This window comes from Dromaius novaehollandiae, chromosome 3 (assembly GCF_036370855.1).
Source record: "Dromaius novaehollandiae isolate bDroNov1 chromosome 3, bDroNov1.hap1, whole genome shotgun sequence".
NCBI lineage: Eukaryota > Metazoa > Chordata > Aves > Casuariiformes > Dromaiidae > Dromaius > Dromaius novaehollandiae.
The window spans coordinates 93,619,696-93,638,156 of record NC_088100.1 but is presented as its reverse complement, the minus strand read 5'-3'; the positions used below and the strand labels follow the sequence as shown (position 1 = coordinate 93,638,156).

The 18,461-nt window shown below is 55.2% G+C and overlaps 1 protein-coding gene across 6 annotated transcripts in view; it reads right to left on the bottom strand.

Moving 5' to 3' along the window:
- SLC29A1 (solute carrier family 29 member 1 (Augustine blood group)) overlaps positions 1-18,461 on the bottom strand; it is a 40,162-nt gene that overhangs the window by 2,776 nt on the left and 18,925 nt on the right. For 3 of the 6 annotated variants that reach the window (XM_026123014.2, XM_026123009.2, XM_064509520.1), the window contains exons 2-11: positions 5,379-5,461; positions 4,428-4,509; positions 3,987-4,159; positions 3,617-3,756; positions 3,252-3,386; positions 2,904-3,001; positions 2,442-2,532; positions 2,230-2,321; positions 1,977-2,085; positions 1,616-1,701 (exon numbers count right to left, since the gene is read on the bottom strand). In XM_026123014.2, the coding sequence (XP_025978799.2) occupies positions 1,616-1,701; positions 1,977-2,085; positions 2,230-2,321; positions 2,442-2,532; positions 2,904-3,001; positions 3,252-3,386; positions 3,617-3,756; positions 3,987-4,159; positions 4,428-4,509; positions 5,379-5,407 (1,035 nt within the window). In that variant the 5' untranslated portion in view covers positions 5,408-5,461. Of the gene's footprint in view, positions 1-1,615; positions 1,702-1,976; positions 2,086-2,229; positions 2,322-2,441; positions 2,533-2,903; positions 3,002-3,251; positions 3,387-3,616; positions 3,757-3,986; positions 4,160-4,427; positions 4,510-5,378; positions 5,462-6,284; positions 6,505-11,432; positions 11,559-12,463; positions 12,628-18,461 lie in introns of those variants that run through there. The other 3 variants (XM_026123013.2, XM_026123012.2, XM_026123010.2) reach the window with 3 other exon arrangements.

Sequence of the window (18,461 nt, the reverse complement as noted above, 5' to 3'; positions counted from 1 at the left end):
CTATGCTACCAGGTCTAACTACTGCCCTAAAAACGCTATCCCAGCTGACTTGGAGGGCAGTAACACCAGAGCCACAATACTGAGCTGGACTTCCGAGCAACTGCTAAGCACTTGCTGGAAACAGACAGGTGAGCCTTATGCACACAGACGCCGTCTTGTCCTGCAGCAAACCACTGTGCAGGACAAGGCTGGCTGAGGTAAATCCCTTCTGGCACATCAGTGCCTGCAAACTGGGCTTTAACCAGCTCTTCAGCCTCCCACATCATCCACTAGCCAAGCAGGGTGAGATCCAGTAATCTGGGAAAGGGATCATACTGGGACTGTTTCGGACAGTGCTGGGAAAGGCACTGACTCTCCAGATCCTAACAGAGTCCCTGGATGAGTGGAGCTGGGACAAAGTAGCAGGCACTGTCACCCTATGTTGTCCTGCAGCCGAGATCAAGGCAGACCCCAGTACAGGGGCTGTGTGAGGCTTTGGGGACATGTCATGGATGTGCCTGGCTCTGTCTAGAGTCCCCTCAGCGAGGTGGCAGGGTTACAGATGACAGGATCTGAGGTCAGAAGGGACCTGCAGTTGCCTTGGTTGCTGGTGGCCCTGCCTGGGCTGGCCTCACCGTGGGACTCTTCATGAGCACATAGGGTGACTGAAGTAACACCAACAGTTGTGTCTGGGCAAACCCACAAGAGCAGCATCCTGTTTTGCTCAGTGAGTGGGAGAAGAAAAGGAGAGAGCAGGGCCTCAACCAGGGAAACGAGGCCCAAACCACATGCAGTCAAACTTTCCACACAGTGTTGTTTTGGAAATATCTCCTGCTGGGTCATCCCACCACTGGGGTTGTGGCCTGGACATCAGGCAGTTCAGCTCGTGGCCAAGGCCGAGGGCAGCCAGTAGCGATGGCTGGGAGAGAAGCAGAAGCAGCTCCAGGCTGCAGGGAAACCCAGCACAGCCCCCATGTCACGTGGCACTGTAAGGAGTTTCTTCAAACAAACAGCCTGAACAATATAGGGGGAAACAGGGCCTGCGGGTTGAGTGAAGGGGCAGGAAGAGATGCAGACAGCACAGCCCCCTTCCTCACCCACCGCCATCACAGCCTCTGCTCCCACCTCAACCTCAGCAGCTCTAAACCAGGCAGGGGAGATGGCAGCGAGGGGATGTGGGACACGGCAGGGCATGTTCAGTGTCCCACATGGCATGGCTCTGCCCTGCTCCCAGGCAGGGCTCTTTAAAACAGCTGTGTCCTACATGGAGGCCAGAGGTTTTATTCTGGGCTGCCCTGTCTTTCACCCTCTTGCCCTGCCGCCATCCTGCCTGGCTGTTTGCATAGCTGGAGTGAAGGTTTGTTTACAGAGAGGCTGGAATGGAGAAGGCAGCTTCGTCCAAACCATGCAAAAAAGAGGTGGAGGAGGATGGGACAATATTGTGACTCTCAGATCTAACTCATAAATTCTTGCTTTGCACTCAAAGCCAGGGCAGGAGTCAGCCCAGTGCCTCCTTCCTCCCTGGAGCCCCAGATGGCAGCCCCAGTGAGAGGCATGGCCAAGGGGCCAGGGGATGGAGAGCACCTCGGTGCTCCAGGAGCAGAGCCTCAGCATTTCCTCCCTGTCCCATGCTTACCCATGTGAAGAGGGCTGTGAGACTCCGTCCTGTCCAGTCAAAGACATTAAACATCAGGAAGCAGGAGACAGGGATGAAGTAGAGACCTGCAGAAGGGGGGAAAACGTCACTGAAAAGCTCAGGGTGCCCCAGGCCCTCCTGGCAACTGCACAGAGACCATCTCACAGGTGTGAGCCCTCCTGGCTTCCCACAAAGGGCTGAAACTCTCCCAGTCAGGTCAGCATCTGCATCCAAGCCATCACACACAATGGTCTCTTCCTCCCTTCAGGCACTCCTGCAACTTCAAACCCCAGTTTCTTTCCTCTCATTTAGCTCTTTCCCAGTCTCATCTTTCTCCCACCCCATACCTGGCCACACTTACCCCATTTGTTTCCCTCTCCAAGTGTAGTCAACACCTTAGCTGTGATGGAAGGAAAGACCCCGATGGTGACAGTGAAGACAAAGCAGACGGACAAAGCCATGACCCAGAGCTGGGGAAATGAAAGAAAGGGGCTGATACCAGACACAGGGGAAGAGGCCAGTGCAGGGGTGGCTATAACACCCTGTGATGTCCTACAGCTGTGTCCATCCCCTGACGTGAGGGGAAGGGCAGGGGTTGCTGGCAACTCACAGACCTTCTTAAAAATGGAGAGGACTGAGGGCTTCTCATCAGGGTTGCGGATAGGGATGATCTTTGAGTTATTCTGCTCCATCCCATTGGGCTCGTCTGCAGGGAGAGATGAGAATAGGATGTAGCTGACCTTGGACATCAGGGATTTTCAGTCTTTCTGTCTCATCCTTCCCCTCAGCTCTTCCTCCCTTTCTCTTCCTCCTCTCAGCCTCTCACCTTTCTTAATCAGGTCTCTCTTGGTCTCCAGCTCTGCATGGTACTCACGGTACTCTGTCTTATCCTTCATGGAGTAGTAGCGGAAGAAATCCTGCAGAGACACAGTCACAGAGAACTCATTCATGTGTGGGGAAAGAAGGCTGCTAGGGAACGGGTGTCTGGGGCTATGTGGTAACAGCAGATCATGCAATATGGGCAAAGTATTTGCTCCAGGTGTGTCTGATACCCATGCTTTCTTGCTCACCCAGGGGCTCATTTTCATGCAGTACCCCAGGATACAGAGATTTGAGCTGGGAAGTCCCACAGACAGCTCCCCTGGGACAGGAGAGGGCCTGCCCTGACCCAGGAGGTGGATGCTGGTAGAAGCCAAGGCGGGAATGCCAGTGGGCCAAGGGCCTTGTGCTGCAATGCGCAAAGATCCCATGTCCCCATACCTTCACCACCAAGAAGGCAAAGTCTTACCATGCGAGGCAAAAGGATGTAGGAGAAGATTGCCAGCCCGATCGCCACGCATGCTGTAGTGAAGTAACCAATGTAGCTCTCTAGCTGCTGAGCACCAACTGGGAGCACAGGAAGGGAGGAGAAAGGGAGGAAAAGGAAGAGGATGAAGGAGGTGAGGACAACAAGGTCCTGCTGCCATCTCCGACCCATCCCTACAGTGTGATCCCAGGATGAGGCCCTGCAGGGGACAAGGTCCCCAGCTTGTGCCCCCCTCCGCTTGCTGTGGGCACAGATTGCAGTCTCTAGTTGGGCCTGTTAGCAGCAGTGGTCCAGGAAGGCTCTGTCACCCATGAGGCAGGGATTACTCACTGGCAATACTGAAGATCATCGCCAGAGCGGCAAAGGTCCCTGCCAAGCCTTGCCCGCTCATGATGGGAGCTGTGTAGCTGGCAGGCAGGAGCCCCGCCAGTCCGAAGAGGCTGCTCTGGAGGATGGCACCGAAGGCTGCAGAGGGGAAGGACAAGCAGAGATGAGCAACCAAAGGCAAGGAAGTACTGCATCTCTGCAGGGAACTACCTTGCAATCAACAGTGTAGTCCTGAAGAGCAAGGCAGGGACCCCCCTCCTCCCCCTTCCTCTGACTCTCCTGCAGTGGGGTCTGTGCTCTCCTCGCCGCAGAGATCAGTCCTAGCTGTGGGGCTCTGCCCCTTTCCTTCCTCCCCATGCCCCACTCACAGTTGATGAAGATAATACTGATCATGGTGAAGACAAAGAAGGGAAGAGGCTCCATGGCGACTTTCACCATGATTGCAGTGATTAGGAACACCAGCCCGATGGCCACCAAGCTGCCCGAGATGCGGATCTGCTGGGGAATCCTGCAAGAGAGGGTCTTAGTGAGGAAAACCCACCCTCCACAGGCACCCAAAGCCAGGGCCTAGACTCTCCCATGGGAGGCCCAGCCAAACCACAGCACAGGAGACTGGTGTTTTGTCTTTGACTTAACTCTGAACAGGCTGCAATTTGGCTCAGTGCTGGGGCGGGAGGACAGGTGAGGGCTGGGCTGTCCTGTGAGGGCTGGCAAAGGCAAGGATAGGGCAAGGCTCACCGCTGGTGGATGAAGGAGTTGAGGCACGTGAAGATGAGGAGCGGCACCATGGCACAGAGAGTCATGAAGTTGTCAAACATGGACTGCAGGTAGGAGGGGGGTGAGGTGGCCCCACCAGTCTCATTCCAGAGGCGGTCCATGTTCTCCGGGTCTGCCAGGCGGCCGATGAAATACTGCGAGCAAAGGAGCCAGGCGGGGCTGAGCTGCTGCAAAGCTTCCCCCCGGCACACTCGGGGTACACGTGTCACCCCCCTGAGCCCAGGGCTCCTCCTGCCACCTCAGTGCCACATGTGTCCCACCTGGGTTACCCACATTCCTGTCTCCCCATCTGCAAACGTTGGGGACCTTACACTGTCCCGTGCTGTCACGCCCACACTGCCATCCCTAGAGGTGACATGGGATGATTAGTGCCACCGACAATGGTGGGACGCAAGCTCTCACCTCCCTGGCAGTCATGAAGAAATTCCATGGCAGCAGTGTTCCCAGCCCGAGGATGAAGAAGATCAGCCAGACAGCTTTATACCTGTGAGGGGGACAAAGCGGTTCAGTGCAGGGCACCATCTGGACAGCGCAGGGGACAGAGCCAACCTGACTGTTCTCCGATCCACTGTGGGACGGAGCAGGAGGAGGAGCGACGACGGAAATTCGCAACTCAGTGCTGTCTGTGGAACCAGTGCTCTTAATAGCAAGGAGATTTATAGCAGGATGGCACAAGGGATTTATTTCCCCCTAGCTCTGCCACTGGCTCTCACCAGTTCCCCACAGCCCCTCCTCGCCCAGCCCTGGGCTCTCTTGAGCAGATGTGGCCCTGCACAGGGGCCACGGGAGGCCCTTCCCTGGGCCCTGGCAGCATTTCCTGCAGGTTGTGAAAGCAGGGGAAGGCTGGTTGCTCCTTGGCACCCAGACGCATAGCAACTGTTGCCAGAGCTGGGAGGGAGTCACGCTACCCAGGAACAGCGGTGCCGTGTCCGAGCACTGACTGTTTACAGCCCATCTGCTATGGAAAAACTGACAGCAAGAGCGTCCTGGGGACAGGGACTCCACAGACGGGGACAGAGCACGAAGATCCAGAGAGCAGACTGCCAGCGGGCTGGGACTCAGTATGGCCACCCCTGACATGCTCTCCAGCCCACAGCTTCAAGGGAACAGGCAGCAAGCAGGGCATGCCAGGCTGGGCAACGGGCTTCCAGGCCTGGAGCCACCTCTGCTCCCTCCAGCTGCCAACTCGCAGTGATGTGGTGTTCCTGAGGGGCACAGCATGGGTGGACCCTTTGGTATCATAGCTCTTTAGCCCAGAAAACTCGCAGGACAGGGGGAAGACTGGACCTCTGTCCTCTCAGATCTCCTGGTATCCTGGATATGCCCCCACCCCACACAGGAGCCTGGCATTACCTGTCTTGGGGCCCGTCTCTTGCTGTCATCTTGTGCGGCGTGGTTCAGCAAAGGTCCCGGCAAGTCTCGTGGTTGTTCTCCGTCTGGAAAACAAATAGAGGATTTTACTGGGAAGTGAGGCCCACAGACCAGGCAAGGACAGCACTGGTTTTAACCACCCACTCTGGGTGAGGTCTCCACAACCTTGGGAGACAAACGGAGTCCTTTAACTGACAAGAGCATCATGCAGCAGCTTTGGAAACCTGCAGCTCAGAGGTCTTTGGCCGAGAGGCTGACACAGGGGGCCATGTGCTGCTCACCAGAGGATGCCTAGCCCTTTCCTCTGAAAGGGAAAACGCTTTTATGGGCTACCCAAGCTGCTCTACCCCAGCTGCCTGGCTACTCCACTGCAGGCGCTTGAGAGATTTCTGAGCCTGTACCTCTCTGCCCTCAATCCTCACACTGCGAGCAAAGCATATGCGCAGTGGGCTGTGTCCCTCCCCTGCCATCCCCGTGTCCATCCAATGCCTGGGGCATGGTGGGACAAAAGACATATTTCATTCAATGACTCCCCTGGTCAGAGCCACAAAAACCAACCCTCCATTTCCAGTTCCCTCTTCCCTAGGGCTCTTGCAGCCCTTTCCTGTGTCGCTCTTGGAAGCAGCATTTCCAGGTCCAGCACAGGATATCCCTAGTGGGCCCTGACACTGCTCACCTCTCCCTTTTGTGCCCTCACTGCATGGCATGAAACCTCCCGCTGAGTCCAGCCCCCACCACCACCCTGGCATTGCTTTGCCTGCAGATGGCCAGCTCTGGAGACACATCCCCAGAGGCCTCTGAGAAGAGACCTTTCCCCCGCCCTGTCCCTCCCTCCCTCCCTCTTCAGATAGAGCAGAATTAGCTGCCCGGGAGAAGCCGCAGGCCTGCCTTATCCTTTTCCAGTCCGGCTGGTGCAGCATTGGGTATCCAGTCACTTCTCCCAGGGCTTCATCTACACCAAGGCTCCTGGAGGGCAGCCCACAGCCCCCCCTAGGCATGGCCCTCGGCCGCCTGCCTCTCCTCCTTCCCCTCCTGCCCCGTGGCCCGCTGCAGCTGCAGCATCCCCGCCTGCCTGCAGCACGCTGCCTGCCAGGTAGGCGTCCTAGGAGGCTGGCAGACAGCGGCATGCTGGGATCTGTAGTCCACGCAAGACTCAGCTTGTCTTAAAGGCAACCGAGACCCTGCCATGTTGCAGGTACATGTGTCCTTCACCTCTGCACTTTCCTTGCAGAGAAAGGCAGAAAGAGGCACTGTGGTCCCGCAGGTTGTGTAGTGCAGGAGAGCTTACAGGTATGACAGGAGAAACCAGAGCCAAAATGCAGCTGACAAGGTGTGGAGAGGGATTTGGGAAGCCCATTAGCTGCTTAGAAAAGGCTTATCAGGCCAACAGGCAGGTCTGTGCAGAATGGGACTGAGAGCCCCCCAGGCTGGCAGCGCCCACCCCATAATGCTGGCATTGACTGCTCCTCTTCCTTCCCACGCTGACAGCTCAGGATATGATGGCTTCTCTCTGGCCCCTGAGCGCAACCCAGGCTTCCAGAGAAAATGTACAAAAATTCCCCTCCCGGCAGGCTGCCAGTGCCTCGGCAGGCAGGAGGCTCCCTGAGCTGCAGCACTGGGTTAGCGGGGAGGATCTGCCAGTGTGGCTGCCGCCCCCTCGCATACACACATACACTGGCGGTCGCCCCTGTGCAAAATGATCTCTCCCAAGAGATCTCCTGCACTGGGCAGAAGACAATCAGTGGGTCCCGAGCAAGCCCAAAACAAGCTGCCCGTCGGGCAGACAAGCCCCCAGCTCCGCTCTCAGCCTCCCCCTGCTTCCCGCTGCTCCCACCGGTGTCCAGGGGGGCCAGGAAAGGGACAGGCCCCACAGACGTACCTGGGGAGGACGGAGCCAGGACAGGCCCTGCAAGCCAATCCTCTCCCTGTGCCCGGGCAGTGTATTTGAAGGCGGTGTGTCCCCCCTCTCCTGTGCCCGCCCCCGCCTCCCAGGGACGAGCGTCAGGCCCCTGCTTGAGTCACGGGGTCCAGGGCCGTGCAGGCCCAGCGGCATCCGTGGAGGAGGAGGAGGAGAGGTGTCAGGTACCATGGCTGGCAGGCAGCCCGGGTCCTGCCGCCCGGACGCCTGCCCGCAGCGCCCAGGGAAGGGAGAAAATGAAGGGTGTCGTGCAGGAGGCAGCGTACAGCCGCCAGCCGAGGTACGGCTGCGTGCTGCTCCCCCTGGCGCCCTGTGGCCCCCGCTCCCATCTGCAGAGCGCCCACGGCCTGGCGTCAGAAGCACCGGCCTCCTGGGCAGGCGATGCCCAGCCGCCTGGCCGCAGCCTCCTGCCAGCTTTGTTTGTTTTCTGTCTCACTTTGCTAAGTGCCTTCTAATGTTTTCCACAAAGATCCAGTCCCTGCCAAGGGGCGCGCGGTCAGTGCTCATTACAGCAGGAAAGGCATCCAGCCGCCAGCTCTTACAAATAACCCTACAATAAACAGAGAAGGTCAAACACACCAACACAAGCAACAGGTGGCAACCTTGCTCCGACCCAGCAAGAGCAACCCTACTACAGCTGCCTGGGGGACAGAGACCAGCCGTCCGCACACGGCCACCCCCTGCCACCTCGCTGGCACACTGCAGCTCTAACCTTACTCATCTCCCAGCAAGGTCTCCCGACAGTCTCCCTACGGGCTGTGTGGCGGAGGGCCTGACGAGGGGCCTTGGCGTAAGGGCACCCAGTTTGTCCCTGGACACAGAGCATCCATCCTCCGTCCTTCCCCTCTTCTCACACATGATGGGTAAGCACTGCTGTGGATGCCCATGTTACAGCAAGGTAACAAGCAGGACTGGCTTAACAAACAACAGGTTATTTCCTTTGACCAAATACAAACAGAGATAGCATAATTATAATTGCCCATTTGCTCAACACAAAGGCCATGACACACTCGAAGTGACACCTGTTGTGTTGGGACATACACAAGCGCATTGCAGGCCAACCCCTGGGAACTCACAGCACAGAGAACCATTGCGTGGAGAAATGCCCAACCTCCCTAGAAAAACTTGCGTTGCAGGAGGGCCACACCTGAAGGCAGCAGTTTGCCACAGGGCTTTGGAGATTTCCCTCTCCCTCCCTTCCCATGTGTCACCTATTTTTTCCACATCTGCTGCTTTCACTGAAGGTGAGCAAGCACAAGCTTCGCTTTCCAGTTAGGAGTGGTTTCATGGCAATGGATAGGCATGCTACAGCTTTCACCCAGGAACACCAATCCTTTAAAGAAATGCTCTTTACCCTGCATTAGAGCCGCAGCACTTTCCTTACATCTTGTAGATAAGGGGCTGCTGGCAGGCAGTATGGTGAATACCTCAGCGTCCTCCCACTGCTGATTATAATGGATCACTTTGCAGGGATAAGGTCAACACTTCCTCCAAGCACAGCCAAGATGGGCAGGGCCAGATGCCTTCCCAGGCTTCACCCCATCCCTTATTTCAGTTTGCTCTTTTCCGAGACAGCAGATACCTCTGGGCAGAGAGGCTGATCTGGGCGCCCATCAAGGTTTACCTGCGGGCAGGGAACAGGCACAATATTGCTGTACAAGTGACATGAAACCCTCATGGCCGTGACTCTGCTGGATGAAGGGAAATGCTTTAAGACTGCCTGTTGACATTTCATGTTTGTGTCTGAACTCTGAACTGGCCCTTTGCATGTGCAGGGGGGATCCTTGTGTCTTGCGCCAGCTGTGTCCCAGGAACCAACCGCTGAGACTGCAGCTCCAGTCCCTCCTTTTGCAGTTAGCATCCTGCACTCCTCCACCTTCAGCTGTGAGTGCACTTGTATTTCACAAGATGCATGAGTCTGCACAGTTGTGCATCTCACTGTAATACTGCAACAAAGGCAAGCCCTCACACAATAAGGGAAGGCACACAGGATCAATCTGTCTAGCTCAATATCTTCTCTCTGACAGAGGCCAAAGGTGGATGCCAAAAGAGTGTAAGGACAGGTTAAGCAAATATATGTCTCCAGTTACTCTCCCAGGCTCCAACCAATTCTGTTCTGGAGACTCCCTGAGCCAGATGCACTTTTTATGTGTTTTGTAACCCTCAGCAGGCTTTGCTTCTGTGAAAACGTCCTCTTTCCGCTCTAACTCATGTGTCCTTTGGGAAGGATCACATCCTGCAGCAAGAAGTTCCTCAGCTATGCTACACCTGTGAAGGGCAGTTCACCTTGTGCAAAGGACGTGCTAGCTTCATTTGATGCTCCCTCATTTTTGTATTCAAAGAGCAGATGAATATTAGATCCCTTCTCCATGCCAGCCATGACTTTGCAGGCCTGGATCATATCCACTTTACATCATGTTTTCCAAACAGAAAAATTCTAGCTTACTTAGTCATACAGAAACAGCTCCATGCCTTTGATCCTCCTTGTTGCTTTTCTCTGAATCTCTCCCACTTCTGCTAGACCCTTTTAGAGACAGTGAGGCCAGAACTGCATGGAGATTGAGGGTGGGTGAGCTGCAGATTTCAACAGTGGCACAAAGCTGTTTTCTGCTTTGTTTTCTCTTTTTTTCTTAATGATTTGATGTGTTTTTCTGACTGTGGTTGCACACTGAGCTATCTGAAATAACCCCAAATGTTGCTGTGAGTGGCCAGCTCAGAGTGTGTCATTTTGTTTGCAAATCTGGGACTATTTATTCCCCTTGCGTTTCACTGGATATTTATCTAAATTGAATTCCATCTGCCTGCTGCCCAGTCTTGTAACGGTCTTCTGTAACTCTTCACAGTTGTCTCATGTCCTCACTAACTTGAACAATTTGATAGCATCAGCAAATTCTGTCATCTCATTGCACATCCTGTTTTCCGGATCACTCATGAATGTGTTGAAAAAGCACGGGACTGAACACAGGCCCCATACGGGTGTATGACTGACAGCTCCCCACTCGTGGTCTCCTTCCATTGCAAAACTGAGCACTTACTCCTGCTCTCTGCTTGCTGTTTTTTTAACCAATTATTAATCCATGCAACTACCTCCTCTCTTGAACAGCCAGTTTCCTTAAAAGTCTGGGGTGAAAGACCTTGTTGAATGCTTTTAGGAAAGCTGTGTGGACACCAGCAGCCCTACCTCCTTCATCCCTCACCTGGAGGGCTCACCCTCACCCTGCAAAGCACTCCCATAGCTGTGGGAGGCTGCCTTTCCAGTAGCAGGTGCCTCCTCCAGACAACACAGCTCTCCCAGTGCCACTGATTTGATTTGCCGCTAACATCTACTCGTTCGCCTGGCACACACATTTACTATGCAGCTTTTCCGTGACACTCCCTCCAGCCCTTCTTAAAACTCAGCGTCACAATTTTTCCACCTCCCATTCCTCAGGGACCAGGGTGGTTGTGAACGAATGACTGTATATGACAGATAATAGTTAACTCTTCCATCTCTGCCTTCCTATAGCCCTCCTGGTGAATATCGTCTTGTCCTAGCAACCTGTTGCCGTTCGTATTGTCTGTTTTGTAACTTTTCCTCTGGACTCTTCAGATTCTCTAAGAAGTCCCCAAAAGAAGGATGCAGGTGTGGAAGAAACCCCCCAGGCTGCTCTAGAATGGACAGAGGCAAAAACCTTCCTTTAGTTTTTTTGCTATGGCCTCATTTTCTCTGATTGCCTGCTGCTCCAACTGACTATGGCAGGCTTCCTACTCCTGATGTGATTTACAGTTACCATCAGAGAGCTGATAATACTTCCTATTTTTCTTGTTCTCCTTCTTTCTAGGTCCTGCCACTGTACCAACAGGCTCGCTGCCGCATCTGTTCCTCCCATCACTGCTCATTGCTGGGTCCTGAGAAGGCAGCTTAGTGAGGCAGCGGGACAGCAGCATCTCTGAGCCCCGCTGCCTCACTGCTTGCAACCCCCTTCACATTGCGAGGCCCTGGCAGGCTGAAAAAACTCTTGCAAAGCAACAGGCCCCAGCACCCTCACCCCACAAGGATTCCTGCTCCATGCACAGCAGAGTTGTGCCTCCTCTATGCCTCCCGGGAACTGCCCCAACTCCAAGGCACCATTTCTCACCGCGAGCCTGCTGCACCCCGGCTCCTCTACTGAGGAAGGGAAAGGCAGCTCCGTAGCCTCTTCACCTTCAGGCTCCAGCACGTACACAGGATTTCTGCAGCCACCACGCAAGCTCCAGAGATACGGGGGATGTCCCCACTCCCAGCACCCATTGCTGGCTGTTATCTTGCCTGCCGGGTGGTGTGGGGAGGTGAGGGGGGAGCATTCAGCACTGGGATATGTTTTGAACTGCACACATCAGCCAGCTGCAAAAGCCCTTATCTGGACAGTAAAACAAGCCAAGAGAGGCTCCGGGGCCCCAGCAGGTAAAGCAACCCGGGTGTGCGTGTAAATTAATCTGTGAAGAAGGGTTCTCACACCCTCTGTTTATTTGCTTAATTTGACACACAAGTCATGTACTGTCCTAAATGTGGCAATTACCCCCCTCTTACGTGCCCCGCGTCAGGCCACTTGCTTTGTCATAGCTTCTGACTGCACCACACTGACCCCGAGTGTGGTCACTGTGGGCTGCAGCCTGGAAATTGCTCTGGGGGCCTGGAGGGACGCCAGCGCTGCCAGGTCACAGGGGTATCAGCTGTCTCTGCAGGGCGTCCCACGAGAGAGAGTGGGCAGCAACAGGGCAGGGCCAGCCCTAAAACCCCTCAAACCAATGCAGACTGGACTCTGCCGCCCATCAAAGAGCTCTCTCACCCCACAGCCATCGGCCTCTGTCTCCCCACCACGGATGCTTCCAGCCCTGTCATACAACTTGGAAAAGATAGGCTACTAAGAAACCAAAAAAACACAAACAGCAGAAGAGAAGCCCTAGGAATAGCAGCCCCACAGTTAAAGGCATACATGTTTCTCCTCAGCACAGAGTGAGTGCCCAACCCTGGGCACTCCTGGTCTCCCGGCCAGAGAAAAATCCTCAAGGCACCTATACACCATGTAGCAGAGATGGATGTTACCCACTGCTAAGCTTCCCATCAGGCACTGGACCCTACAGCTGGCTCAGTGGCCAATCCCCCCATTTGTTGCAGCAAAAAGCTTACCAGAAGGGCAGGTTGGTCCCAGACACTCAGGCCTGGTCACTTCAGGCCACGTGGGGCAGCTGGGACTCTGGGGATGGCATGGTGTAGGGAGAGGCCGGAAAAGCTCTGCAAATATCCAAGCAGTCGTCTGCTCCAAGGCCAGGGGTTTAGGAGTGGGAGAGGAGATAGGGCAGCCAGGGGAGGGCAGGAGTTAAGAGGAGAGCGTTATTTCTGAGGAAGCAGAAGTAACTCTTCTAGATAGGGTCAACAGCAGAGGGGGAAGAGATAAGCTGCTCTCGGAGGTCTGTTTGCAGAGACAGGGATTCGTCACGGCATTTCCAACAAGCTATCATTTTGGATGGCACCGTCTCACGCACATGATACCTTACCTCTACCTCCTGCTGCACCCAGTCGGGGTAAAGGGCCCCAGGACACTTTTCAAAGACAAACTGTCACCTCAGCCCTTCTCAAAGGGGAAAAACTGTGATAAATGAAGGACAAAAAAACCCAGGACTGAGCAAGAGCTATTTTCTGTGCTCATTTCCCAATGCACTTCCCACCTTTGCTTTCCCTAGGGCACACTAGCATGTCCTGGAAAACATGAGCTAGCACTTATTCTCCTTGACTGGTACCCTTAGGGAAGAAGACTATTTGCTCCACACCAAGGCCTCAACCTGCTTCTTCAGAAGGTTGCCAGGCTTGGAAAGGAGACATTTTTTTCCAGAATTGGGTTCAGGCCCCCTTTGTCAGATGTTTAGAAAAATAAAGAAAAGATCCTTTCTCCCAAGGGTGGAGGGTGGAATTTGCTCTGGGCTCTACTCGATGCATCTGCAAAAACCTCCAAAAAGAGCAGAAGCTAACAGAAATATTCACGGGGACCTTGTCAGTGCCTCCCTCCAGCTCTCAGTCCTGCAGGTGGGGAAAGGGAAGGAGAAATGAGTGAGTGGTCCCTGTGCGGGCTCTGGCCAGCTATGGGCAGGCACGGAGGCTTGTGCAAAGCTCACACCGTCTGGCCAGGACTTCCTGCGGGACCAGCAGGTGACCTAGCTGTGCACAAAACACAGAAGGTGGTGAGGTGGGGCAGGTATCTGGGAGGCACAGCCTAGCGGTTAATTAACAGGCTAGACCTGATTAATTAAGGGGAAGACAAGCTATGTGGGATGAAAAGGGCTTGGCCTGCAGGAGGCTAAATGGTTTCATCTCCTGCACACAACTATGGCAAGAGACCAAGGCAGACGCACCCCTGGGCTGTCTAGATGCAATCCTAGCCTATGATACCCTCCGAGACCCACGGCAGCCTCTTGTGCTGTTGAGGAGACCCTGAAGAGCTTCACCCCAGACCTTCACCTTCACCCTGGTCCTCTGTGGCCAACAGCCATGGTGCCGCAGGGGACTATAAATGCTGTTCGTGTGAGGTGCTGCAGGCTGGGGGCTCCCCAAGGGCCAGCCCGGGGGCCCACATCGGGAAGCGGCACAATGGGAGGAAGCAGCGTTTCCGCTTCTCAGTCAAGAAAACTCTGTAGGACCCCTGGGGGGAATGACAGGAGACCATTAATGTAAAAATCAGCTGGGAGCACAATGGGAGCCCAGAAGCAGCCCCCAGGCAGGAACAGGTCTTCCTTGCATGGAGGAGCTCAGGGCTTGCTGCAGCAGCGAGACAGGCCTCCACGTACCAGGAGAGCCATGCACAGTGGCTACAGGCAATCTCAATCATGCCACAGGACAAGGCACAGTGCTGGCTCCTACCTGCCCGCAACACCCACTTTGCAGGCAGGAGGTGCTTCTCATCTCCACTCCAAAGGGTGGGAGCCGAGACACTCCCTGCAGCCAGACCTTGCGGGATGCAAGGGCCTCACGCAAGTGACGGGCCGGGGCAGTGCTTAGGTAAGACCCACCCCCCCCCGGAGCATGGCTGCCAGAAGCATCTCTTTTGACTTAGCAGATTTCCCCTTGCATCAGGCCCAGGCTTGCTCAAGATCAATCCTTGTCTGTACAGCTGGTATCTCTGTAGGCTGCACCTTGGGCAACAGTGTGCCAAGGGGATGGGCCAAGTCTACAAGAACTTTTCACCATCTCCCTCATGGCCCCAGCTGAAAGGAGCAGGGGTGAGAACCATAGAGAGGAAACACACAGCAGAGAAGCAGGGTGAGACAGAAACAGCCTGCAGCCAGACAAGGCTGAGAAGGACTCAACTAAATTTATGGGAAGAAACCCATAGGCTGGTTAAGAAAGAGTCCCATGGCTAGGGAATGAAACAGAGGGGTAAGAAGAGTCTCCTTATACATGACCTTTTGCTGGGGTTGGTATGGCTGTACCTACAGCAACATGTGGCTACCTCAGCCCCAAGGCCACTGCTCGGGGGGGGAAAGGGAGGCCACCTGCCCATCAGTGGGCCCTGGGGTGCTGCGATGGAGGGAGGAGAGGATTCCTCCCTCATCGCTTCATGTCCTTGGCCCTGGGACCAAGCTCAGAGCTGGCAGGTCCGGGAAGGAGTGAGGCCAGAAGCGACACAAGTGAGCTGAGCAAGGAGCAACCTACGGTGTGAGGCTGTAGGGCGAAGGATGGCAATGACTTATGCTGCAGCTGGGAGGTCCTCATAACACCCCTACAGTGAGGGGTGGGGGATGGGGTTATGAAATCACTGGAGAGTGATTTCAAAAGCCCCCTCTATATCCTTCCCCAAGCTAAGCGCGGATCCCCCCAGGAGGAAATCTGGAGGGCTCAACTCAACTCCAGCAATCATCCTCTTCCCAGATGTCACTGTGCACTTTACCAGGGCTCCTCTCACCCTAGACAGCCCTGGGGCTCGCTCGCGCATCCCCAAAACAGGGCACTTCTGGAGTGAAATCCAGCAAGGACTCATGCAGCTGCAGAGGTGCCTGCGAGAGGGAGTGCGGGGGAAGCCTGCAGACAAACACTGAGGAGATCACATGTTCCCACAGCAGCCCCCTCCCTGCTGTGAGCCCAGGACCTTCCCACATCCTGGGGTATTTTTGCATCCAGGGGAAAAGGCTCATGAGCTGCTGCTTTGTTCCAGCCCTGGCTCTTTCCCATATCAAGCTGGTCCCAGATGGAAACACACAGAGCTTGGAGCAGCCAGGACCCCCTAGCAAGCAAGACCTCCCTGCAGTGAGCGGGAGTTGCTGAACCAATCTGTCCTGGGGCTCAAACCATTGGCTTGAGCTGGTATGAGCTGCCCTGTATTGGATGGGATGGGAGACAGCACAGCATGACCTTTTCAAGAAAGCAGCCTCAGGCAGCCTCTGTCCTGCACTGGCTCGCTGGACTCCAACCTGGCCCACGCGGCTGTGCCGTGCTCTCCCATCCAAGCCTCCAAGAGCAGGTGGGAGACCTGATTTTGGAGCTGAGATGGAGCAAAACCTGCCTCTGCACCAGCAGAACTGTGCAGAAAGGGCTGGAGGCTGCCATACCTCCTGGATGCTTTCACAGGGGCAGAGTTCTCCTTCAGTTAGTTGTGGTCCTGCTCAGCAATTTTTCGGAGGCTGGTTCAGGCAGGCTGGCTAGAAAGCCCAAGTGAGCTGCAAAGCCCTGCAACTGCTTCCAATTTAGGGCGGGGGGGGGGGGGGGGAATGGAGGAGTGAAACCAGAGCCAGAGCAACACAGTGTTCCCCCGGCGCCACCATCCTTCCAGCTCCCAAAATTTGGAGGGGCAATTCTTCCCCAACGATTGGCAGGCCCTTGCAAAAGCTGGGATGGATGCATGGCCCATCCAACCACTGTGAGCCTCTGGCGGTTTGAGGTTGGCTCTAACTTCTATGCGTCAGCTGTGGCCAGTGGCTAGCACAAAAATATAAGGGCTATTTTGGGCCCCCGCATACCAAGTGGCCTTTCACTTGTAGGCCAGCTCAGGAACACAGACCCTGGCTGACCGCTGCTTTCGGCATGAAATGTTCACAGCCCAAATGGGAAACAGGGGATGCTGAGCAGGAAAGGAGGTTTTGGCACCAGCCGCAGTCCCGCACAGTCCCTCTGCCAGCTGCCTGTCCTGCCAAGAATCAGTTTCCTTCTTGGACAGCCGCCGCATCTCACAAATCCCAAACTGGCCTCAGCTGCTAAACATAGCCATTTCATGACGGACAGGGACACAACAGGTCTGCTACAGGTTATGGGGCACTTCTGTCACTGCATCACACATACATACCCTTTGTGACAGCCACGGGGCACCCCATTATTTTCCCAATCTCCAGGACCAAAAGGAGTGATAAGGGATGGATGCTCTAGCTGGTCTCCTCGCTCCATGCAGACCCTACTCAAAGCCATTCGTTTCCAAAGTTGCAGACAGTTCCCAACAGCAGGGCAAAGCCATTCCCGTAAGTCTAAGGAGTTGGGGCACCTCCAGGATCCCCACACACTATTTCCCAGTTGCCTTTAAATTAGGCTCCGGGAAAGATGCTGCTGCTGTCACATGGGTGCTGAGAACTGGCATCGCCACGTCCCTGCTCTGTGGCAGCTCCAAAAGGGACCTGTGGTCTGTGCATGGTCTGTGCACCAAGGGGAGAGAAAGCAAAGGCAGCAATAAGTCATCAGCAGAGTGCAGCAAGCAGAAGGAATGGGAGTAAACACCCGTGGCGGAAATGACACAGGGCACCTCTCCCACCCTTTCCCCTCCTCCGTGAACAACTCAGCTTCCCCAAATGCCCTGGCAGGACTAAAGATCTCGCAGAGTGCAGCCAGACCAAGTGTCGCTGGCTCAGGCAGACACCTCCCTAGGAGGGAATAAGTCAGAGCACAAACCTCCTGCTCTCAGCACTGGCCTCAGCTAACCCGTGGCAATCAGCCTGGCGTGGGACAGGAAAACCTTTATGTGAGCAAGATTAGTCAGGCAGAGCCAACAGGAGGTACAGAGGTCTCCCCCACGTCTGCCCAAATTCCAGCAAAACAGGGCTTCAGACTCTCCTGCATGACCAACAATAAGAAGTCTGTCTGCAAGTTAGGAAAGGGCAAGTCAGATCCCCTCTAAATCCCTCCCTGCGTATGCCACTACTTCCACGTAACCAGCCACCCGCCCCTTGCGCCACAGCCACAAAGTCAAGGGCTGTCTGGGACAAGCAGGGACACCTCAGGGACACCACCAGCCACGCAAGGACAAGCCTCCTGCATGGAGGCCTTGCATGCACCACCCCACAAGCAACTCGCACGTGCCCGCCTGCTGCCTCCTCTGCTCATCCAGAAACTGGATGAACGGGGTTTTGGAGATGTTGGTGTTAGTGCGCAAGCTCCTCAGGGCAGGGACTACGCCTACAACTGGGTCTCCTGAACATTAACTCAAGGAGCAGAGGAGATGAGGACAGATCTGAGTCTCTCTGCTGAGCAGACTCGAGCGTACCGTACCCTCTGTCAGAGCGGACTGGCCATCCGGCAATGCACCCAAGTCTTGCTGGAGCTTGTCCAGATGTCTGAATATGTTGATGTACTCACACGGTGATCCCAGATGATATGGACTCGATTGGCTGTACCCTGCCTAAGCAATTGCTTTTGGCACACACATCCCCCTCTGAACCCAGGGGAAGGAAGGGAGGGACAGCTGGTGGCAGATGACTTGTAGACAGCCAGGCACTTCACTAGTGTTATGTTTTGTTTCTTGCCGAAAGCTCCTCTTTGCTCCAGATGTGTGCTGTATGATGGAAGGTAACTATAAGAGCTGCCCCTACACAGCTGTGGGAGATGTGCTCCTGTCTCAGCTTGGCCCCATTTCCAGGCTTGGCAACGAGATCCTTGTCTTGCCCATCCTCCCCACAGCCAGAGCAGGTCCTTCCCTGGGGAACTTCAGGGCATCTCTACGTGAGGCCGTCCTAAAGTGAGATGAGCAGGATCCCCCCAGGGCCTGCAGCTAGGGAGCAGGCTGAAAGTGTGGGATGCTGCCCCTGAGTGCTCCAGGAGAGCAGAATTCCTAGGAGCACCACATCCTTACTGCTTGAGCAGTGCAGCTGTGCAAGCCAAGAGGCAGATCCCTCCCCAAGCCCATCTCCGAGACAAGGAGAGCAGGGGGCCATAAAGC